The following is a 23233-nucleotide window of genomic DNA, read 5'->3' on the forward strand; positions in this document are numbered from 1 at the left end:
GTTGTGTCATGTAAGAAGCTAACTGGTCTCCAAGTGAGAGGATTCTACTCAGACAGGATAATACCTCTGCCAGTAACCTACTCAAGAGAATTCAGCCCTGCAAATAGAGACCATATTCCCACACCAGAGACTGCGAAGACATGGCCCCATCTTGAACACATCGCAGATGAGATCGCTCTTCAGCAAAGCTGTGATGTTGCCCTGCTAATTGGCTACAACTGTCCTCAAGCCCTCGTCCCAAGAGAAGTGGTGCCTGGTGAAGAAAACCAGCCCTTTACACAGAGAACGGACTTGGCTGGAGTGTTGTCGGCTTTGGCTATCCATGAAGTTAAAATATTGCAGCTGATTTGGGTTATTAAATAACCTGCTCTTTGATTGCCAGGAACATGACAAGGACGGTTTTGCCTGAAATGAAATGAAAATCATTATCAAGGAGCACAACATGTTATTGATAAAAATTATATTTTAAATAAAATATATAATTTCTACAATGTTGTCAAACGTGACTTGCACTGACATGCTATTTGGTGATGGTCAGATGCCATGTGTTGATCAAGTTTGTCCTTTCTGTAGGACTGGCAGGGTGACTCTATAATGACCCGGGTCTGCCTTCCTCTCACAACCCCCGTTTGTGTTGCCTACATATCCGGCAGAACATTCCTAAAACCAAAAAAGAAAACTGAAATAATTCCCCATTCATTCTCTATACACTGTATTTTATTGCTTTATTAATTGGTGTATTTAGGTATTTATTTATTTACCCAGATCAGTTTTGTAGAGCCAGGATGAGTATTTCTTCTTCTTCGTCACCCTGTGACCAGACCTGTGCTGCTTTTCAGGGGGGTTTCATCAGGAGAGTTGTGTTCAGGACTAGCAGAAGAGCTGCTAGCACTCTGGCTGTTCTGAGTAGCAGAGCTAATATTAGCATCACTGGTGGTTGATTCAGGCTGTGTACGTTTAAAAAAACGTGGATATTTTCGCCTGTGTGTCCAAACGTTGTGGTCGACGTTGCTCCATTTATAATTTGTTGGATTTTTTTACTTTTTTACACTTTCCTCCGCTCTGTCTCTGACTGTGCGCACGTGTCGGGAGCGAGCAGAGCCCTGCCGTTCGCGAAACTGCGCCCTGCCAAGGCAATGGTAGGGGAAACACTGTTCTTCAAACCTCACAAGCGAAGTGCACTATGTCAAGAAGTCAAGGTGGGAGAGATCGTGAGTAGTGGACCAGAGCTTAAGAAGGCCCAGCTTCATGACACCCAGGCAACGGTTGTTAGGTCTGTGTTAAATCGTTTTCACAAGTTATTGCCAGACTCAAGCGCCTTGCAAAGGAAATCAAAGGTCTCAAGCCAAGGTCCTGTGAAGCTACCAGCTTAGAAGAGAGGAAAGAAGTGGAGCTGACCATAATCAAGGTGGTGCAGGAAGCAACATTCTCTCGAGATAAAATGCCTCCAGCATCACAAGAAGATGCAAAGCAAAGACAAGGCTAACAAGTTGTACAAGTTGAGCTGAAACTCCTGCCTCCTCGCCATCTCCATGCTTTCCTGCAGTGCCCTTTCTGCTTCTTGTTCTTCCTCCTCTCTGTCCCTTTTGCATTGCTGCAGGGTCTCCAGAGCGACTTTCTGTCTACGCTTCAACTCCATCTCTCTCAGCTCAACATACATTTGTTTTCTGACCTCTGGTCTCCTCTCCTCCAGGGTCAGTTTCCTCAAGCTATACGCCAGCTCCATTTCCGCAAGGAGGTGCTGGCTTACAATCATCCTTTCCTTCATTGTTGGTATACTTTCTCTCTCTGTGTATACTTTCTAATGCACTCTATTCAGCAGGTTTGTAGGGAATAAACAATTCTCTGTTATTTATTGTATCTGAGACAATTCTTTATATGACATCACTTAACATTTAGGAATGGGTGATCATAGAATTCCATATTTACCATATAAGGCAATACACTTTAAAACTGCTGTATGTACTCCATGTTTATATGTTTCGTGGCGGTTTTGCTCCTTTTATTTTTTGTTTTGTGTTTTTTTGCAGTTGCTTTGCGTGTCTTTGTAATCGTTTTATATTGCTTTGGTCATTTGTAAGTTATTTACTGGCTTTGGTGATCCCATCACTCTACCCCCTAGTGCCACAATGCGGTGTTTTGGGGTTTTAATGAAATATCGGGAACTATTTGATGGATTGCAATGAAATTAAAGAAACTGATCTGTAATCGATATATCAACATAAATACAAACTTGCAGTCATCTTTTTCATCAAAATATTAATGACCAAATTGTCCTTGGCTTATACAAAAACTGTAAGACAAACTTCTATAACCATAAATACAGAGAGAACATATAATCAACTTTTGACAATTATTTGCTAACAAATACACTTTTTCATCTTTAAGGCCCTGTCACACATATCTGTATGACAAACGTATGCCGGCGCATACCAATATTTGTCAGAGTCCAAATACGTTCAACTTTTCATCGGATCGGAAAAGTGAACATATACAGATACGCATGTCTAACCTATTGATAGAGCATCACTTACTTATACAAAATGTATCAGACGAATACCCAACAAATGCACAATACAAAAATATGGCGTATACAAAATATCGGCAACACGCTGGTGTACGTTGATATAAGGTAAGGTATAAGTAGTATTCGTTAAGAGCTCACTGTGTTACGCTGGGGTGCGTTGTTGAACAATGATGTTTTGAGCATGTTCAAAATTACCGGATGTACCCAACGTGTGCTTCATAAGATATGCAGACGTTACACATAAGTTACGTTTCGTTAGACAAATACGTGAATACGGAATACGTAGGTACTGTATTTACCTACGTGAATACCTACGTGAATACCTACGTGACTACGTTAGAGGAACATTAGATATAGGCTACGTCGGCTGACGGTGAATCCTACAGCCTATTTATTGATAACGAGTGGATAACCTATTCCTACCCTATGTTAAGATGATGCCTGACGACGGAGTAACTTATTAAACGTGTTTCTACAGTACAGCTAGCGTTCAGCATGTTAGCCGTTCTCCAGCATCAGCATGACGTGAACCAGATGGCACTTTTCCAGCTCTGATACGTTTTAAATAAGTAAGTGATATGCTGTCAATATGTTTGACATACGTATAATAATTTGTTATGTATTCGTTATGTATACGTCAGCTCAGTGTTTCCCCTACCATTGTCTTGGCAGGGCGCTGCGCTGCCTGAAATTCAAGGTGTTTTTATTTTTTATTTTTCTCTCGAATAAAATAAATACATTTTCATTATTCACAACTCACTTTTCACACTCACAGGTGCTCTTTTATTACCGTAATTTTCGGACTATAAGCCGCACCTGACTTTAAGCCGCAGACGCTAAATTGACTGATGTGTATGTAGCCGGTCTGTAGCTGACACCACGATCGACTCTGCGTTGTGTTGTGTAGAACCAGGAAATAACGATGGAGAACTTCTGCCTGTTCAATCAGCATTTATTGTCTCTGACCGTTGGTGTTTTCCTTCATTTGTCCATAAATTACCGTTGAAACAGAAGAAACACATGGAAGTCATCATCATACGGTAACTCCACAGTCGGGGTTTTTGGACATCCACACCTCTCTTCAGCGTATCCTTCTTTCCGTCTCCCGAAAAAGTGGTGCGAACCCCCAGAAAGTGCCGGTTTCAGGAGTATCAACATAAAAGCATATTTAACAAAATAATAATAAATAATAATAATAAATTTAAAAAAAGGAGTATTATTACAACAAAATATGAACAATTAGATGTTTGTGAAATATAAAACATGTTATCATTTATACATCGGTTACATGTACATATATAAGACGCACTGGACTATAAGCCGCAGGTTTTTTTAATATTTTATTAACATATGTAAGGGTTCGTGCACAGAGGGGATTCATTAATTCTCATCTTCGTCTTCTTCCTGTGTACTAAAACCACCAAAGTCCTCATCTTCAGTGTCGGAAACGAACAGGCTCAGGGTGGCTTCGTCAGCCACTCTCCTCTCTCTTTCGATGTCGCTCTCAAAATCAACGAACTCCTCTTCGTCACTGTCGGAATCGAACAGCCTCTGAAATGCCTCAGCTGTGGCGGCGTCCTCCTCTTCATCACGCAGCATTCCAGCCTTTCGGAACCCGTTGGTGATCGTGGATGTTTTAATACTCCTCCACGCTGTCAGGATCCACTCGCAAACTTGAGCGAAAGTTGCTTTTCGCATGCGACCAGTTTTGGTGAATGATTTATCGCCACTAGTCATCCACGCCTCCCACTGAGCGCGTAGTGCCACTTTGAACGTACGATTGACACTGATGTCGAGTGGCTGCAGATGCTTCGTTGTGCCCCCAGGAATCACAACTGGAATGGAGTTTGTGCTCTTGATGGCTGCTTTAACTGAATCCGTTATATGGGCCCTCATGCTGTCCAAAACGAGCAAAGCTTTTTCTTGGCGAAAGTATCCTCCAGGGCGCTTGACGTAGCACTCATTCAGCCACTCCTTCATTACGCTTTCCAGCATCCACCCTTTCTTGTTAACTTTAAAGGATATGCCGTTTGGGATCTTTTCTTTTGGCATTGTAATCCGCTTAAAAATCACCATTGGCGGAAACTTTAATCCAGATGCTGTGCAGCCAAGAACACAAGTGAAATTCGTTCTCTCGTGGCCAGTGGTTCTCAACGTGATGGACGACTCACCTTTCTTGTTAACGGTCCTAGTGAGAGGCAGGTCAAACTTCAAAGGCACTTCATCCATATTTATGATCTGGTCCGGTCCGATGGAATATTCCTTTATCTTTCTTTGTGTGAATTCGCCGAAGTTTGTTAATTTTTCCTGGTAGTCGGGAGGGAATTGCTGACACACAGTCGTCCGCGCCCTGATGGACAGTCCCTTTCGCCTCATAAATCGGAAACACCAGAATGGTCCACCACTAAAATTTTCAATTTTCATTTCGGTGGCGACTGTTTTGGCATTCAGTCGGATCTGCACGGTGGAAACACCTCGGCCGTCTGTTCTCTGTGTGTTCACCCAATCTTCAAGAAAGTCTTCAAGTTCGGGCCATCTGCTTTTGTTACCTCTGAAAGCTTTTTTTGACTTTTTGCATTGAGACAGTTCTTCCCGCTGGCGTCTCCAACGTCTCACCATTGCCTCATCGATGCCAAGGGTACGTGCAGCAGCTCTATTTCCTTCGTTTACTGCCAGATGTACTGCCTTTAACTTAAAAGCTGCATCATATGCATTTCTACGTTTTTTTTCCATAATGACGGTGTCTCACAAACTGTCTCGCTCTCGTAATGTCCGTCTGTCTCTCGTACCACTCTCTACTTTTGCGCGCTTTTTCCCGGCATCCGGTGGACTGTAACCTGTAAAATTCATAGATTTAGGAATTCCCCTAGTGGCCGTTAGCTGTAAAAATCCATAGATAAGCCGCACCGTTATATAAGCCGCAGGGTCGAAAAATGGGGAAAAAGTCGCGGCTTATAGTCCGGAAATTACGGTAAATAAACTAAACACTTATGCTATTGATCTAATTTATGTGCACGTTTCAATTTGTACTGTCTATTTTGCGCATTCACATTCTCTCTGTTTTTACGAAGGGCGGGGCTTCGCAGCTGACGCACACACCTACAGAGCGGAAGAAAGGAGAGGGGAGAACTAAATAGAAACCGCGCCGTGCACGCACGGTGAGCGCCCCTCCAAAGCAGTAAATCTAGGGGAAACACTGCAGCTACAACACCGCTGTGGAAAAGTTGGACGTATTTGGACTCTGACACATTTTGAGCCAATTTTCTGCCATACGGAACTGTGTGTCTGGCGTGTTGGGCGTATCGTCTGCGTCCTTCAAACGATCACAACTTACCCTTAATTTATATCAACCTATTGCCTATAGATATATATTTAGAGATGTACATGTGTGGCTACAGTAAAGCATGTACGATGGTGTTGACACCACCACTTGCTGGGTGTGTTGTCCACACAGTATGGGTTCCCCTTGTTGTATGTAGTACACATGCTTACAGGTTTCTACTTCTATTACTCACTTGAGTTTAATATTTTTACCAATCAACTTGTTTTACTTATACTAATTGTGTATATGTTTAACATGTTAACCAACCTATTTACCTTTTATAGAAATGTACTCTAGACTTAAGTTAGCTTGCTGAAGTACTGATATGCACAGGGGTGTACATAACATCTTAGTGAGTTACTCAGATGAGTACCAGGAGACAGTGTTTGGTATGCACAGTTGGCGTAGTTTTGGCACAATTCCGTTGCACGTACCGACGTTAACAGCCCCGTCTGTGCACACGGCGACCAACTTTGTCCTCCAGTCATCCAAGCCTGCCTCCTGGAAAAGCTTCACAAATCCGTCTGTTATGGCGTGCGCGGTTCAGTCAGCACCAAGTTCAATCAGTCCAAGAAAGTTCGAAGTAAACTTTCCGTTGCTGGACACGATCTAAACGATCTCCTGCTCGGTTTTTGTGATGTCCTCAGATCCATCTAAAAGCAGCCCCCAGATTTCAGCAGACTGCAACTTGAGTCTCAACTCCCCACTGATAGTTTGCGTGATGATCTGCATTATCCGTGTTCCCGCTTCACGTGAGTGATATGCTCCTCCGAGATTTACTCCTAGCCGCTTACAGGAATATCCTCAGCACAGGAAGACATGGGACATCCATGTTCAGCTTTATGAAAGGAGAAAAATATTATACAGGACTTGCAGTTGTTCTTCATTGAGCTTGTATCGCTAGCTAGCAAGTGGGTGGCTGGATAGTTCTTCTTTACGAGCTTGTTTATTAGCAATAGCTTGTGCCTCATTAACGTGCTCCGTGCTATTTTCATGTTTTTCAAACAAAATGTGGTTGAAATGATTTGAGCCTTTTATATAATGCACCTGTTTTGTCTGCTGTGGATGCGAGAGGCATATTTTGCACAACATTTCGCTGCGTTCATCATTAGCATCCAGCCATGGCACGTCTTGGAGCCACTTGTCAGAAAAAAATATTTTCTTCTGCTCCGGCTTGGTTTGCTGTTTATTTTTGCATGTGGCGAAACATCAAAGTAGCTGCTTAATGTCTTTTGTTTTTTTGGACATGTCTAGTCCTACTCCAGGGGTTCCCAAACTGTCTGTGGCCAAGGCACACCAAAGACCAAGCCAAAATGTCAAGGCACACCTGTGTGAATCCCCTCTATAACACATAGTGTCACTGTTATCACTCTGTGGACATTTATTTAGTCCTTGTAAGAAGCTGTTCTCCTCCACACTAGCAGAGAGCCTTTGATGTGTCACACTCTAATATTTCCCACCATGTGCAGATGGTTAAAACCAGGTTCGCTTTGACATATTTCTTTTTTTTAAATGATTGTTTTATTTATATTTAGGCCAAAGCATATAAGACCTATTGTTTCTACATTGTGAAATAAGTGTGTAGGACAAAGTACCGATTCAAGACTGAAAACCCTGAAATTCAAGACTTTATTTTTTATATATATTCACAACTCACTTTTCACATTGAACATTTATGTGCACGTTTCAGTTGCTTTGCGTATTTACATTCTCTACTCTGCTTCGTGAAGGGCGGAGCTCCGCTTCAGAACCTACACACACACACAAACACACACACACACACGAGGGCGAGCGTACACACTTAATCAGAGACACAGCGGAGGAAAGGTAAGGAGAGAATACAATAGGCCTAATTGTTTCAAAATCCCACGGCACACAGGGATTTGACTCGCGGCACACTGCACACCATTTGGGCAGTGTGCATGATTAACTAATGAGCTACTTGTTTGAGTGTTCAGTGTGTGGATTTAGTGTATTGATATCCGATTGTGTTTAAACGGATGAGCTGCTGTACTGTAGTTTCATCTTGGGGGTATAAGTCTGTTGCTGAAGGTCCTGTATGAGGACAGCACATGGTGGAGAGGGTGAGTCAGTGTCCAAGATGCTCACAGCTTGCACAGCATCCTCCTCTCTGACACCACCACCAACAAATCAAGCTCCACTCCCCAGGACAGAGCCCGCCTTCCTGATGATCTTATTGATACTGATGGTGTCGACTGTCCTCAACCTGCTGCCCCAGCACACGACCGCAAAGAAGATGGCACTTGTTACCACAGACAGGTAGAACATTCACAGCATGACACTGCAGACATTGAAAGACCGGAGCCTCCGCAGGAAGTAGAGTTGGCTCCGGCCCTTCTGGTGCACAGCCTCGGTGTTCTTGGCCCGGTCCAGTTTATTATCCAGGTGAACTCCCAGGGACCTGTACAGTCCACAGCCACCCCTTGATGGAAATCTGCTCCTTTCAACTATTCCCACAATCCTAAACATTTATATGTAAGATGTGTAGCAGCCATTAATGTAATCTTTGCCAGAAAGTGTAACAGAATTAACCTGATCAAAAATGTAATATAACCTTATAATGTAATAACTTAACTAATAACTCAAATGTCCTGACTGGTATTGTAATAACATTTAAACCGATAATGTAATATTTTTCAGGTGGTCATTAAAAAAAATAAAAAAGAATAAACTGAAGATATGATCACTTTTTCTTGGAAATGTGCAAGTTTACAAAATGTATAATACTGTTAGTGTCATGTTGACCGACTGAAAACATTTGACACTGATTTCATGTTGGGAGATGTAAACTCGAGGCTCATGTAGAATTAGAAGTGTATTTGGACATTTTTGATTGTTGCATTGATAAATTAATTTCATATCACAAAGTATCCTTTTAGTTATTTATGTGGTGAAAATGTTATTAGATGTATTCATGTTGTATTAACATCTCGGAACAAACCCCACATTAACTTGTCGGAGGTCATTGATGGTGTTAATAACAGTGTTTACCTTAATGTAGACATTACATCACATATTGTATTAGTATTCTTGCTTTGATCTCTAGTTAGTTTCATGTCAGGTGTTGGAAATCAAGCCAAAACCTGTCCTCTGTTGACCTCTAGTGGCCGTACTGATCACTGTTCACGTTTGTTTTTGCATATTTCACAATACGTTCAGGACTTTACGTTACAGCAGATACTTTATTCTTTCTCATAGAATGGAAGGATAATGGATTAAGACATAACATTGTTTAACATTTTGAATCACATCTTTATATTGTAGCTTGTAGTTTGAAATATTTGGATCCGTCATCCAAGACTTTCCAATTCACCCAGATTGTATTTCTCTTTATGTATGTATTGATGAATAACTTGTATCAATCTGTCCCATCAGGACATTCATAACTGTACTTTTGATGTTCATCCAAATGACAAATAAATGTGTATCTTCCCATTACCACACGACAGCCGCAGGACCTGAACTTTGCACTTTCACTTCTCGTATTTTGCTCCCCAAATGAAGGAAGTTGGATTTGAAAAGCTGCTGTAACAGAAGAAGGTTTTGATGATTCATTCATACTTACTATATTTTCTGTAACTTCTCAGGAAATGAAATTCAACATTCATTCATGTGTTACTCTGGATGTGAGAATGTCAATGGGATCAAGTGCATGTGCTACAATCCCACAGAAATGCGTCAGGAAGTCCGTCAGGGTTCACGCTTCGATTAAATACACCTTCAGATATGAATAATATTATGATGAAGTATATTTAATGTGAAAACATATCTTAAAGAAATACTTTTCCTGACCTTTGAATCTGCTCCAACGTGAGTTTCTATTATATCTGTATGTTATCGTGCTTATGAAGGAATGCAATCTTTGGTTCAATCTGTGCTTCTTGCATTTTGGAATCAGGATTTTTTTTTTGTGGCACATAACATGCAAATATGTCTAAGTTATAACAATGAAAAAAGAAAAATGTATATAGCAAAACAAAGTTACAAAGTGCTTTACAAGATAGAAATGGCAGATTTTATGTTTTAAAGCTTTGAAACACTGAGCAAAGGAGCTACATATGAGAAGTATTAAATACAATAAGTAAAATAAAACTATCAAATTCTTAAAACAATCAATCAAATACATGTTATCAATAATATCTTAAAATCAAGACTCACCGTGAGCTACCAAGTACTTTTTAATGCAGGTTTTCTAGATGATTATAAACTGTTGTACAGAATGTGTTATGGAGGATCATCCTCCTGCTGCTTCGAGACGCTGTAACTGAAACTAACCCTGGTTTGAGTCCAGAAGGAGACCTTTGCTGCATGTCGGCCTCCTAGTTTTCCTTCCTCTTTTATTTTCTTTGTCTTTTTGGGTTGATTTATTTTGGATAAACAAGTTCAACTTAAACTTTGTTTATTGTCAGACATCCAGCTTTTCTGTTTGTTTTTACAAGTGCAGCTCTCTAGCATGGATGGATTAACGGGCCTACCGGGCACAGGGGCCAGTGTCGGGGGCCCCTCTGGCCTTTACCTGAAAAAGGGGCACATAGCAACCAAGAAGGGACCCAAAATATAAGTGAAAAAATAAACCACAAAGAGACACAATGTCGACAAATAGACTCAGTCCAACTACAGAAAGGGGCAAAACAACCACGGACAGAAAATAACCACAAAAAGACCAGAACACTTACAAAGAGACACACAACCACAGAGAGGTATGTAACAACTGCAAAGACACACAAAACAACAACAAAAAGAGGCCAAACAACCATAAAGTGTGTGTGTCTCGCTCCTGTGTAGTAGGAGGGTTGGTGGGGCCTTTTGCATGTCAGTGCCCAGGGGCCCGTTTGAGCAGCAGACTGGAGTACGACCAGGTGGTGGCGCTCCCTGCTGCAGAATCACTGCACTGTGTTGGAAGTGGCCACTGTGTGTTCAGTACATAAAACAGTATATTGTGTGTGTGCTGGTGAGTTAAAATGCTCTTTAATTCTTCCGTATAGAGAAGCACACAGTGTGAGTTACCCGTGTGTGGTGGGTAAAATGATTTGGAATGTGGTTTCCTTAAAGTCTGATGACTTCAGGGTGAAGAGGCATGTTGGGACAGGAGCCGCTGGTCTGAGGTATGCCTGTCAGGAGCCGCTCCCCGGCCTCCTTTCACATGATGTTGGGGTTAGTTTTGTCTTCCCTGAGGCAACACATTTCTGCAGCACTCACTGCGACATGTGGACAATGAAAACTTTTTTAAAAAGGTTTCACAGACTTAACTTTTCATTCTCTTCTCTAAACCTAAATATCTTCCCTCTAAAGTCCTTAATTACCTTTTTGAGAAAAGTTGAATGGTTATGTTGGAGCGTTAAACAGACATCTATATCCTGTTTGCTGTCACTTTTCTACAGAGTGGAGATGTGTAGTATGGGGGCTGCTGTAATGCATCACTTTGGGATGCATGGGGGAAGTGGGCGGGGGACTTTCTTACTCCCTCCCCCACACACACACTCTTGCCATAGGACTATCTTAACTCAGGTCTCATATCAGCCATGTCTCCTCAGTTTTTACTTTAGTTTTGGATATTTGCAGATTTAGGAAATAACTGATCCCTTTTTAAATTAGTTTATGTATTTGTGACCTTTTCTAAAGATATAGCGTGGAAGGAAGGCTTATGGTTGAGATCAAAAGTATCAAGAGACACTAACACATTGTTGGTTTTGGGCTTATATGGGATTTAAACACCAGCCTTGTGTTGGGCTACAAAACAAACAAAACAAAACCCGAAAACCCAATAAAAAAATGCATATTAGGAAACAATACTAGGAAAGTAACAAGGATTTTATTGTATATGATATGAAATAATTATGGCAAGATTCCAAACAAATAAAAGTAAAACTATCACACCCTCAGCACATGTATACTAATGTTGTCATCTTTAATATTAATGTCCATGGTTAATCTGTAGAAGTTGAGAGGCCAAACATTTATAGTGTGGCTTTCTGTAGGCTGCATGGAGTGTATTTCTCAACAAATATTAACATACTCCAAATCTAACACCTACAAATATACACGTTCAAAAACATAAAAAAAAAAATCTGAATGAAGTACAGAAGACAATTCCCTGCAGCCTTGTTCCTTGAGTGGAGGCTGGGTGGAGGGATTGTCCTAAACGTAGTCCTTGCCTTGGCCTGAGGAGTGGGACGCTGGGAAGCGCGGGGATTTCCCTGAGTCCTTGCTGGAGCAGTTGCAGCAGAGGAAGCTCCCTCCTATGATGATCAGACAGGCAGCTCCCCATCCAACAAACAGGGCGCTTCCAAACTCATACCTGCGAATGATTCACATCACACTGATACTTATGTGGACATTTGGAAAAGACAGATAAATAAAGTTTTTGTTGTTGTGTTTTTACAAATATACCAGCTTTACAAATCTAAATACATGCTGATTTTATTATATTCAATTAGATCTGATTCACAGCAATAACATTTAAACATCACAACATGTGGTTTCAAACCGTTATTGTAAAGTTGATTACAGGAACGTGAAAGAGTATGCTTAAAATTAAAAGAATAGTTAAAATGTTTGGAGTTCTGCTTGCTTTTATTGTTGAGAGTTAGATAAGAAGAATGATACCACTCTCAAGTCTGTATACGCTAAATATGAAGCTAACGCAAGCAGCCAGGTAGCTTAGCTTAGCATAAAGACTGGACACAGATCTCCTGGCTCTGTCCAAAAAAATAGTAGTGTAAAAACAATACGTGGGGTTATGTGCTGGACCTTTTCTCGACAGGCTGCAGTGACTTCATGGAGTCCACGCTAGTTGCCCTCCATCTTAACGGTAACGACTCCAGGCTAGCCTACTTCTATGTTGTTTTTATGCTCAGCTAAGCTAACCGGCTGCTGGCTGTAGCTTCATATTTATTGTGTATTTTCTAAAATATCCAGGGGTAAAAAATAACTTAAGTACATTTAGTCAAGTATTGTATTAAAGTACAAGTTGTCTCTGTGGTACTTGTACTTTATTTGAGTGTTTCCATTGTATTCTACTCTATACGCTACTACAGGCTATATAGCCTTTTGTTGCCCATTACATTTCTGATGCAAATAGAGTAGGCCTACTTTTTATTCTACGACATTTATTTGATGCATATAGTTATTTTCCAGATTTAGATTTTACAAAACATATATAAGATCAATGTATGAAATATGATGCTGTGCTATACATTGAAGTATCCAAAATAGTTAGTTAGTAGGTCCCAGCAATAGCTTTTACTTTTAATACTATTTATTTTGTACTGATTGTAGCTTTTACTTAAGTAAAATCTTGAGGGAAGTAAGGAATTACATTTATTTTAAATATGAGCACTTATTCCATCACGGAAAATACAAACTATTCCTTTAAGTGTGTACTAATGATTGCTAACTTGGAGTGGCAGGTGCACAGAAGCGTAATAAAAGACAGTTTGTTTGCAAGTGTCCATCTTCTGTGTCATAACACAGCCACAGTGAGGCCTGATACTTTGCTTAAAGGGGCAGAGAAGGACGACCTCACCTGGAGTTAGTCGGGGTGAATGGGTTGTAGAAGTCCTTGGCTATTCTGTGGCCATACCAAGACGTTCCCACCAGAGCAAGCAGACCTGAAAACACATGTGCAGAAAAACTATTTATATGATTGCAGGACTGCATCATCTGTTATGTATTTAACTTCACTACAAGCCAAATCATGTTAAAGATGTGTGGTCATTTCGTGGTGAAATAGACGCAGAGTAGCGTGGGGCAACTTCTTTAGGTCAGAAACTGTCCCTCCAGCAGTGTGTTCAAGCTGTGTGTATATTCATTGCATGTGTGTGTCTGAACTGAGTGGACTCTGACCAGCAATAATGAAGATAACCCCTCCAGCTAGAGCCACTTTGTCCTTCTGCTCCGGTTGATCTATCATACAGGTGGTGCACCTCATTCCCACCACGGCCACCAAGATAGAAATGATGCACAGCATGATGGAGCACAGCATCAGCCCTCGGGTGCCCTGCACAATCCCTGCAGACAAAGACACGGCACAGGGTCGCTTGATGTAAGCAGGTTTCATTCAATGTCACGGCTTTCTAAAGTTTTATATATTTATTTATATCATTATATCATTTATATATCGCCACTGGTGAAATATTTAAAATCAGAATTTGTTTTAAAAACGTATTTGAGTTCTATCTTTAAACTCAAACTACTTTTTCAAATGTGACTTTAATCCTCTTCTGGACCTTGTAAAGTGAAGTAGCTCAGTGTACTTCCTGTTGACTTGTTTTTAAATCTCATTAGGATTTCCCCCCCTGGGTCATCCCTACTCTTTGTTTTCTAACTGCAAATTAATCTTAATTGCAAACAGTGATTACCTCTATTTCTATTATATCTCAAATAAAGCCTGAGGTTAAAAAGTCTCTTTATTGAATCTCAGTGTTCTTCCTCTTGTGTACAACAGGCACAGAACAGGCGGGAGTGAAGAAGTCACATCCAGCTGAGGTACTCGAAACATTCCTTTCTGATGAACCTCGTACAAGCCTTTTATTATATAGAAAATAAAAATCCATTTACACAGATGCATTAACATTTGTCCAACACCATCCACATTGTCTATTCCTTTTGAATCAATGTCAAAGAAGAAGAAGTGTCTTTTTGATCGGCCCGCTGCTGGTATGTCACTGACATGTCTCTGCACGCTAGCGGCTTCACAGGGAGAGGAGAAGGCTTTCTTAAACTTTAAATGACCAGAGAAATGTACACATTCCTGTTTTACCATTAATCTTAAAGTTCTCAAATTGGGGCATTTCATAAATTCATAATTTCATGTTCATAAAATCATTATTGGGAAAAAAATCTAATATTGTTTGAGAAAGGCACCATTCCTTATAATATGACCCATTTCTTTCCCACACCTATATTTTTGTAGAAGAAGAAATTGATTTAGGACATAGTATACTGTACTGTACTATAATCTCACTATGCTGTGTAATGAAAACATGACATGTACAACAACATTACCTGGTAGTTGGAGAAGTGAATCATACACTTTACACTGAACTTGGCCGGTGCTCTGGGATACACAGGTCTTCCACAGCCCTTCAAACATGGCCTGAGCTGTGATGATGTTGTCTCCTGAATACGACGAAGCTTTCCATTCCACCATGGCTGTGGATGCTATCGAGCCGATGAAGCCCAGGAAGGCCAGCGTGAAGCCCAGAAGCTGAATACCTGCATTGGCCATCGTTTGACGTCAGAAACTGAAAATGATGAAAGTGGAAAAAGATTTAAAAGTTCCCAAAGGTTTCTTGGTATAGTTCCTTGGATGTGATCCCACTCAGTGCTGTCTACCTGTGCATCCTCAGAGAACACCTCAGAGGAGAGGGAGGATCCAGGAACGCATCACCTGCGCCTGAGGCCAGGAGGAGCAGGATGACACCTAGTGGAGGTCATGGTCTCCTGCACTGACTCTGATCCTAATCCTAAAACCTCCCGTTCACGTTCAGGTTGTTTTATTTGTACGTAGGTAGATTTGGTTTGCAGTAAAAAGACAAGGTGTCCATCGTGACACACATTATTCAAACAACACAGACAATAGACACACATGAAAATAGTACTCCAGGCTTCTATAGTATCTGTGTGATGTTGCTACAACTTGTTCATCAGTCATGTCTGCTGGAACAAACACAGTGAGACAAGTGTAGCAAAATATTGTCGGAAACTCTTTATTAGGAATTATGCCTTGAGATGTACCATCTGGTTTACAAAGGTGTCTTCAATGACAATAGTTCAATATAATATAGGCACAATCGGATAATTGTTTTTAACAAAAATAACAAGATAATTAGACAATACAAATGTGACAAAAAGAAACACAAATAAATAAATATCAAATAATAAGACATACACAATCAGGAGTTTATACTCCAAGCAGAGCATGAAATATACAAATGTATTACTGTCAGTGATAGCAGCAAATAATAAAGTAATAAAATAATACTATAAAGGTGTTATTATGGACTTGCAATGTATACAAAAAGTGGGCAGATGATTAGTAATATATCTTCTATTATTATATACTTTAAATAATGAGAAATAAAAATAATCTATCTAATATTTTATAAGAAGTACGCATCCTGGGCTTGGAATAAAAAAAAAAGAAACAATGCCATGACACCAGGCGCCACAAAGAAACTTGTTTTATTAATAATTGTATATGATCAGCTCTCCAATGCCCTCTCAGCCTTTTGGCTGCTGTGGTATTGTGCAGCACCGTATGTGCATGTTATAATCTGTGTAAATATTCTGCCCTGCTGTTTTAACCAGGTTATTTACCTGAAAATCTTTTGAGGCATATATATATATTTATTTATTTTATTTTACAAAAGATATGACTATTACCAGTGGTAGCAGTAGTAATAGTAGTCTTTGTTATTTCTGGAAAATGTGTTAAACTGTAAAGAGTGATGAAAGCATTTCCTCTCCGATCTATTTGTTTTGTTTTGGTAAACAGTGACTCATCTCGGACAGAACTCTGAAACTAACATAAAAAAGACAAAAATCCTCCGCTTTTTTTCTACATGATTATTATAGCAACCAATCAAAGTCAACTAGTTTCTGCTCTATAAGCTGATTTGCTGAATTACAGAATTGTCAACTTTTTGTTTGTAGAGAGCAAAGGAAACCATGACAGGAGCTGGCTGCTGACCAAAGGTTCAGACCTGTTGTCGTTTGCACTTTGTGTTTGTAGATCGGCAGGGAAATTTGTTTCAATGCTCTGGGCTCCCTGTAACACGGAGGTATGTTGGATTTCATTTATTTAAATAGAAAAACACTCGTTCTTCTTTTTGTGAACAAACAGCACATATATCAAAACAACATTGACTTTGATTTCCTGTAGATTCATAGAAACTTTCTTCATGTTTTGACAGTGAAAAATGGACAAAGATTTGAGCCAGATCCTGTTCCTGGTGCTGCTTCTCTGTCACAAAGTCAACACTCAAACTTGTCCATACAACTGCCAATGTTTTACTTCAGTCCAAATACTGTGTGCTGATGAGCGGATCACATTTTTACCCACAAATATTTCCAGGGAGGTCAAAGACTTTATTGTAATTAGATCAGCCGTATCGTACCTGTACCCTCACACTTTAGAGAAGAGCCCCCAAATCACCAAGCTCATCTTCATAAGTAATGTACTGCGAAGTATTCACTCGCAGGCTTTTGAGAATCTGACTGAGCTGCAGGAGCTGGAGATCAGTGGGAACCCTTGGCTGGAGCATTTATATCTGGGGACTTTTTCAAAGCAGGGAAACCTGACTAAACTGCTGCTTAACTTCAACATGTTCAAGACCGTGCTTCCTGGCATGTTTGACTCTCTTAAAGAGCTTGAAACTCTGCAGATGAAGGGAAACCTCATATCAGATCTGCCTGCATTCCTTCTCCTGAACCTCCACAATCTGCGAGTCCTGGATTTGTCCCAAAATAAGCTTGAAGACGTAAAAAGGGAAACTTTCTCTGGCCCTGCAGGACTGGAGATCCTGAAAATGAACAACAACCTCATCAGCAATCTTACATCTGATACGTTCCACAATATCTCTCAGCTCATAGAGCTTCACTTGGAGGGAAATAAGATATCAGAACTCGTTGAACATATCTTCTGTGTGTTGACCAATCTGAAGGTGCTGAACCTCCGTGGAAACCTCCTCACAACCTTCAGCGATGAAGTGTTTGGATTTGATGTCTCAAATTTGAAGGAACTGAACCTTAAAGGCAACAGATTGACTGAGCTGTCCTCTCTGAGCAGTTTGACATCTCTTACCGACATTATCTTGTCCTCTAACCAGCTCTCTGACCTTCCTGAGGGCATATTTAGAAATGTTACAGCCCTGGAGAATGTGGACCTGTCTGAAAACCAGCTCACCGTGCTGCCCGAAAAGATCTTTAATGATCTATCGAGCATCAAAGCGATCCACCTAAACAAGAACAACCTGAGCAAGGTGGACGCCAAACTGTTTGAGGACCAGCCACTAATTCAGCAGCTCTACCTGTCTGACAACCAGCTGGAAACTCTCCCACTGGGCCTTTTAGACCCTTTCATCATCCAGCACACAGTGAGACTGCACGGGAACCCGTGGAAATGCGACTGCCACATGTTGTATCTGCACGACTGGGTGCTGAGAAACGGCCGAGACGTAGAGATGCTTGACAGGATGCTCTGCGCAAGCCCCGGCTTTTTGAGAAGACGAGCGGTCATGTCCATCAACAAAGACCAGCTGGCGTGTCCGGAGTCTGATGATGACATGCCTGATCTCCGCGGCTGTAGCCTACAAGCTTCCGGTGACACTGTGATCATCAATTGTAAAGTAGATGCATTCTCTCCACTAACAGTGAAGGTTCAGTTTCACGAGGCTGATGGCAGCATTACGGAGCATATTTTGAAAAATGAGCCTCAGTGTAGCAATGAGACAATGATCGAGATCCCCTTTCAGTAGCTTTTCATCTTAATCAGACTTTGTTCTCTGTGCAAATGCTTCATTATGCATATTATATGTTCTGAATGTCACAGTCAATACTGTAAACAAACCTGTAACTCAGCAGCTGATAACCAGCAAACATGCACGCTGCTCAATGATAAGCAAAGTGCAGAGTGCAAAGTTTCACCCACTGCTTTTTAAGATCACTGCTGAAAGAAACTGCAAGATGTTAATCATCTGCAAACATGTTGAATGTCCAGTGGAGATGCTTCTGGTTTCATTGTTTATGAACACTCACACTGTCAAACGGAATAATTATCTGGAGAACAAGTGCAGAGTACGAAGGAATGTTTGTCCTATTATGGGAATTTAGCAGTTTTTAAGAAGTCTTGGAACAGCTGCTAATGGAATATGTCAATAAAAATTAATTTGCTCCTTCGAATGATTAGTTTATTTAAAACATTCACGACACTTTGAAAAGGCAGGAAACAAAGTCTGCCCTCTGGCATCCTTCACTCACGTAAAAGTTTCCATACCTCGAAATGTTCAAACACTAAAAGTGCTATCAGCCCCAAGTAGAAGCGGAATAGCTCCTGTCCTTCATATAGTTATATGTTATGTTATTGGATTATTATTACTGACGCATTAATGTGTATGCAGCATTTGAATGTTGGTCAAGGTAAAGCTAATTTTGCTAACAATATTTCATCGAGTAGTTTAACATATAGCAATGCATCATATGAGCTCCACATTGCTTTAAAGAGCCTACCAAATGATAAACATGAAATTCTACTGATGATAGTACATGCTATTTGTGGTGTAAAATTATGTGTTATTTATGACACTATGACCGAAGTATTTAATAAATCACGATTTAGTATGTCGACCACCGATGTTGACATCGCCGCTACCGGAAACAGCCTACATCGTGTTCTGACGTCACAAGTAGAACACAGTCCAGTTGAATACACCGACGGCATTGCAGACGTGGCGATGTCGGACTCTGGCTCTGATATTTCGACAGAATCGAATGACAGTGAGTCGTCAATAGACTCGTTGCACCTTCAAGAAGAGGAGTTTATTGAAGAGGATGCCGGTGTCGTGGATTTAGATCATGCGGGCGAGTTTAACGTGGTGGAAACAGAGCAGCTGGAGACACAGTATTCAAGATGGAGACACAGACGGGAGCGAGCATGCGGATGATGGTGATCCTGGATTTGGCGGAGATCCTCTGCAGCAAGAGAACACAGACAGGTATATACATTTGACTATAGTTCATAGAACTTCCCAATAAATAGTAAATACATCATAATAAAACGTAACATTATCCTCGATCGTAAATAGAGCACAAGCTATCCTATATCGAGTCGATAGCTTGGTTTCCTTGAATAGTTATGAACCCGACTAGTAGAGCAAATTGCTCGATAGCTAAATATTCAATTACTTCTCTACTTGGACACATCGACGTCTGTAAAGCTTGATAACTTGATACTTTCTCGAAGTTTCTGCGGTTGAGGTTCTATCGTTGTGTCTGATGTCAAACGTCATATATTACGAGGCTGTATATAAAGCATTAGCTATGAGCTAACAAACAGACCGGGAGGACAGCGCTGTTTTATAAAGTATAGTCTGTATACTGAGCGTCTCACGGCTGCCTATAGTAGCCGGAACACTTACCAGATGTTCATGGAAGTTACGATGTCTTATATTACATATTGTGTACATGTCCTTATCACTCTTCTTTTGTACATTTAGGTGTACATGTGAAAACAATTATGGAAGCAATTGAAGAGCTGCTGCCAAGAAAAGGATACCATTGACATAACCATAACGCGTTATCTGCTATTTTAATTCAGCTATTATACAATTTTAATTCTGTTATATTTATAATGGTACTTCAGACTCATTTACATCTACACTGTGATTATTGTCCTGTAGATGCTCTTATTCTGTCCTTGTACTAATTGTTATGTTTTTGCTGTGAAGCAGTTTGGCTGCAATTCTTGTATGAAAGGTGCTATACAAATAAAGCTCATTATTATTATTAGTATTATTATGTATTATCTTGTATTTTACAGAATTTATCACTATGTGGCATACAGCTGGTGAGATGTTGCTGGGAATACTTGGTAAGAACCACAGAATGCCATCATGTGCCATTCAAAAGATCTGTGCTAAGTTTCCATCCGACAACTACACGTTGTTCAAGTATCAGCACTTTATTAGAGTCAATAACAAAACACAATGTCAGTTCAGTGATTGAATCTGCTTCTATACAGCACAACAGCATCCCTCTTGTTTGGTTCTTCCACCGACTGCTGAGTGGAGCTGGGACTTCGAAAGGTTCCTCATCAACATTGTCTTGGCACAAAGCATTGAGTCTCGGTCAAGAGTTCAGTAACATGCTCTACAAAAAAGATGTTTTATAATCAAGCATTATATATAATATGTATGTATGTGTGTGTGTATATATATATATATATATATATATATATATATATATATATATATATATATATATATATATATATATATATATATATATATTATGATGCTGACCTTTGGAACAACCAACTTGGATTGGAACTTGCAGTCCAGCTGACCTGACACGTGGTCGCGCCTGCATGGACTTGTGGTGTGTCCGTGGAGGGGGATCTGTCTGCACAGCAATTTCTTTCTGACATCTCTGAAATATACAAAACACAACTTTACTAATAAATATTTCAATAATAATTTTTCAGAATAAAAGATGTGGTTGAATTTATTGAGAGAGCAATGATATCAAATTAAACAAATATATGAATTATGTACATGCATGTGGTGATTGTATTTTTATCACGTCATGTGCAGGTCTACTGGTACTACAACTGTAATGTACAGATGACGTACAATCTGTATACTTACTGGTGTACACACAGCTTCCTCCCCAGTGTGGATGTCCAATAGATGGTCACTGATCATACAGGTATCCTCAGTTCTGTCAGTGGCTTCATTCACCAATGTTTCAATACCTCTGTAATAATAGGGTGATCGTTAAACGTTAAATAGACTCAAGCTTTTACTCAAACTACAGAATAAAATGGGGAAGCCTGTTATAAACATTGAATCTATACTTAATTAAGCTCATGAAGTGTAATTAGCTAAAGTTATTAATACTACAAACAATAACACAGATATTGGCTAGGGCCTGGTGTAGATAGATACTTTATTCATCCCGAGGGAAATTTAGGAAACATTTACATTACAGTTTACATTTGTATGTCAACTCGTTACATACAGTAGGCCTAGACTGATTATGGCTTTATGCTTGAAACAATAAATACAGTAAACAAGTAGCACGGCTTACCTTTGCTCTCTCCCTTTTGGCGAATGCATTTCGTCGTCTCTTTGGTGGAGGACTCTGCACCGGCGGACGTGTTTGAGTCGGCGTGCTGGCTTGTGCTGGCTGGGGTCTCGGCAGTATTGTAGGCACAGCATCTGCGTTCCGTTTTAAATTCTTTTTGAATCTCATTTCCTTGGCGAGCATAGTTTGTTCGAAACACGATCTCTCAAAGTGCTGCCCACAAATTATCGGTTTCATCGACGCACTCGTCTTTATCCTCTTTTGGCTACAGAAAGCTAGATTTGGAGACGGCCCCACATCCCCATACAACACATCGCTTCACAATTATCCTTGGTGATCGATTGTTGTCCGTTCTTTCTCGTAATAATTGACAACAGTCTTTGCTGGACGCTTCAACTCAGACGAACACTGGCGGCGGCTGTAACGCAGACGAACACTGGCAGCGGCTGTAACGCAGACGAACACTGGCGGCGGCTGTAACGCAGACGAACACTGGCGGCGGCTGTAACGCAGACGAACACTGGCGGCGGCTGTATTCTACTTGTGAAGTCATCGCCCGAACATTGCCGAAGTGGATGCTCTCAGCGCAGCGATCCATTGTTGTTAGCGGAAGTCATTTTTATGCTGTTATGATCGTGATTTATTACGAATACATCAATATTAAAAATATATATATGTCACATTTCACAATTGATATGCAACCTCTATCATATCCAATAACACTGACGAAATATCATTTCGTAGGCCCTTTAAAATCATGATTTGTAAAGTTACCAGTTACTGGTACCAGCTGTCATAGAGGTGTAGTGCAGGAACATGTGCAATATCTCTCTCTGGAGTTAAAGTATTAGGTAGTATAAAATAGAAATACTCAATTATAGTACCAGTAACTCAATAGTGTCCTTGTACAGTTTGTTAGTAGATATGTTTAGTTACACTTCACCACTGCCTTGGTACATGTATATATTTCTGTCACACAGGATTATAGGAGTGAACCATCCTGTCATCTCGGGGTTTCACAAGCTCCTGAACACTGGGAGGGATGATAAAGAGAGAGGGAGGAGGGCAGCCTCGACACAGCAAGGCACACAGATGGCTACAGCTTGAATACAGCACTCTGACCCGGGGTTAATAAGGGTCAAAGGTCAGGGGGTCGATTGGGTCCTCGGTCCGTGTTGAATGACATCACAATTCACATGACAAAAAGTGGTGGCTGTCTTACTTCCAAAGTAAGGTTTGTTGGAGGTAATCCTCACTTGAGCAAAACTCTGGTATAAACAGGACATTTAACATATAACGTACAGGTTTGTTAGCTAATGAGAAGCAAGACAAGTGGAAGTAGTTAAATGCATATCTTTCTTCAGTGAAAGGTTCAGGGTTCATATGGATCATTTAGGAGCGCTAAAAGGAGAAAATAAGAGTTTCATAGTCCCAGACAAAATATCGGTGGAAGTATTTAGGAAGGTTTGTGAGGTTATCTGTTACTTTAGAATACTCATTAGAAAAGTTTCTACCTGTTGCTGTAACTATATTGTGAGGGGATTTTTGAATTGCAGCTC

General features: G+C 40.4%; 2 protein-coding genes across 2 annotated transcripts; one reads left to right on the forward strand and one right to left on the reverse strand.

Annotated features, from left to right (window-relative positions):
* Positions 1 to 12008: 12008 nt before the first annotated feature.
* cldn1 (claudin 1) lies at positions 12009 to 15099 on the reverse strand. Its single transcript, XM_029453907.1, has 4 exons — positions 14877 to 15099; positions 13716 to 13880; positions 13396 to 13480; positions 12009 to 12168 (listed from the first exon to the last, which is right to left on the reverse strand). Exons 1-4 carry the CDS (start codon positions 15097 to 15099, stop codon positions 12009 to 12011), a joined length of 633 nt encoding a protein of 210 aa, XP_029309767.1.
* A 1693-nt stretch (positions 15100 to 16792) lies between these two features.
* Positions 16793 to 18349, forward strand: LOC115022428 (carboxypeptidase N subunit 2). Its single transcript, XM_029453404.1, has one exon. The coding sequence runs from the start codon at positions 16793 to 16795 to the stop codon at positions 18347 to 18349; it is 1557 nt and encodes a 518-aa protein (XP_029309264.1).
* The last annotated feature ends 4884 nt before the right edge of the window (positions 18350 to 23233 follow it).

The sequence above is a fragment of the Cottoperca gobio genome, chromosome 17 (assembly GCF_900634415.1).
Source record: "Cottoperca gobio chromosome 17, fCotGob3.1, whole genome shotgun sequence".
In the NCBI taxonomy this organism is placed as follows: Eukaryota; Metazoa; Chordata; class Actinopteri; order Perciformes; family Bovichtidae; genus Cottoperca; species Cottoperca gobio.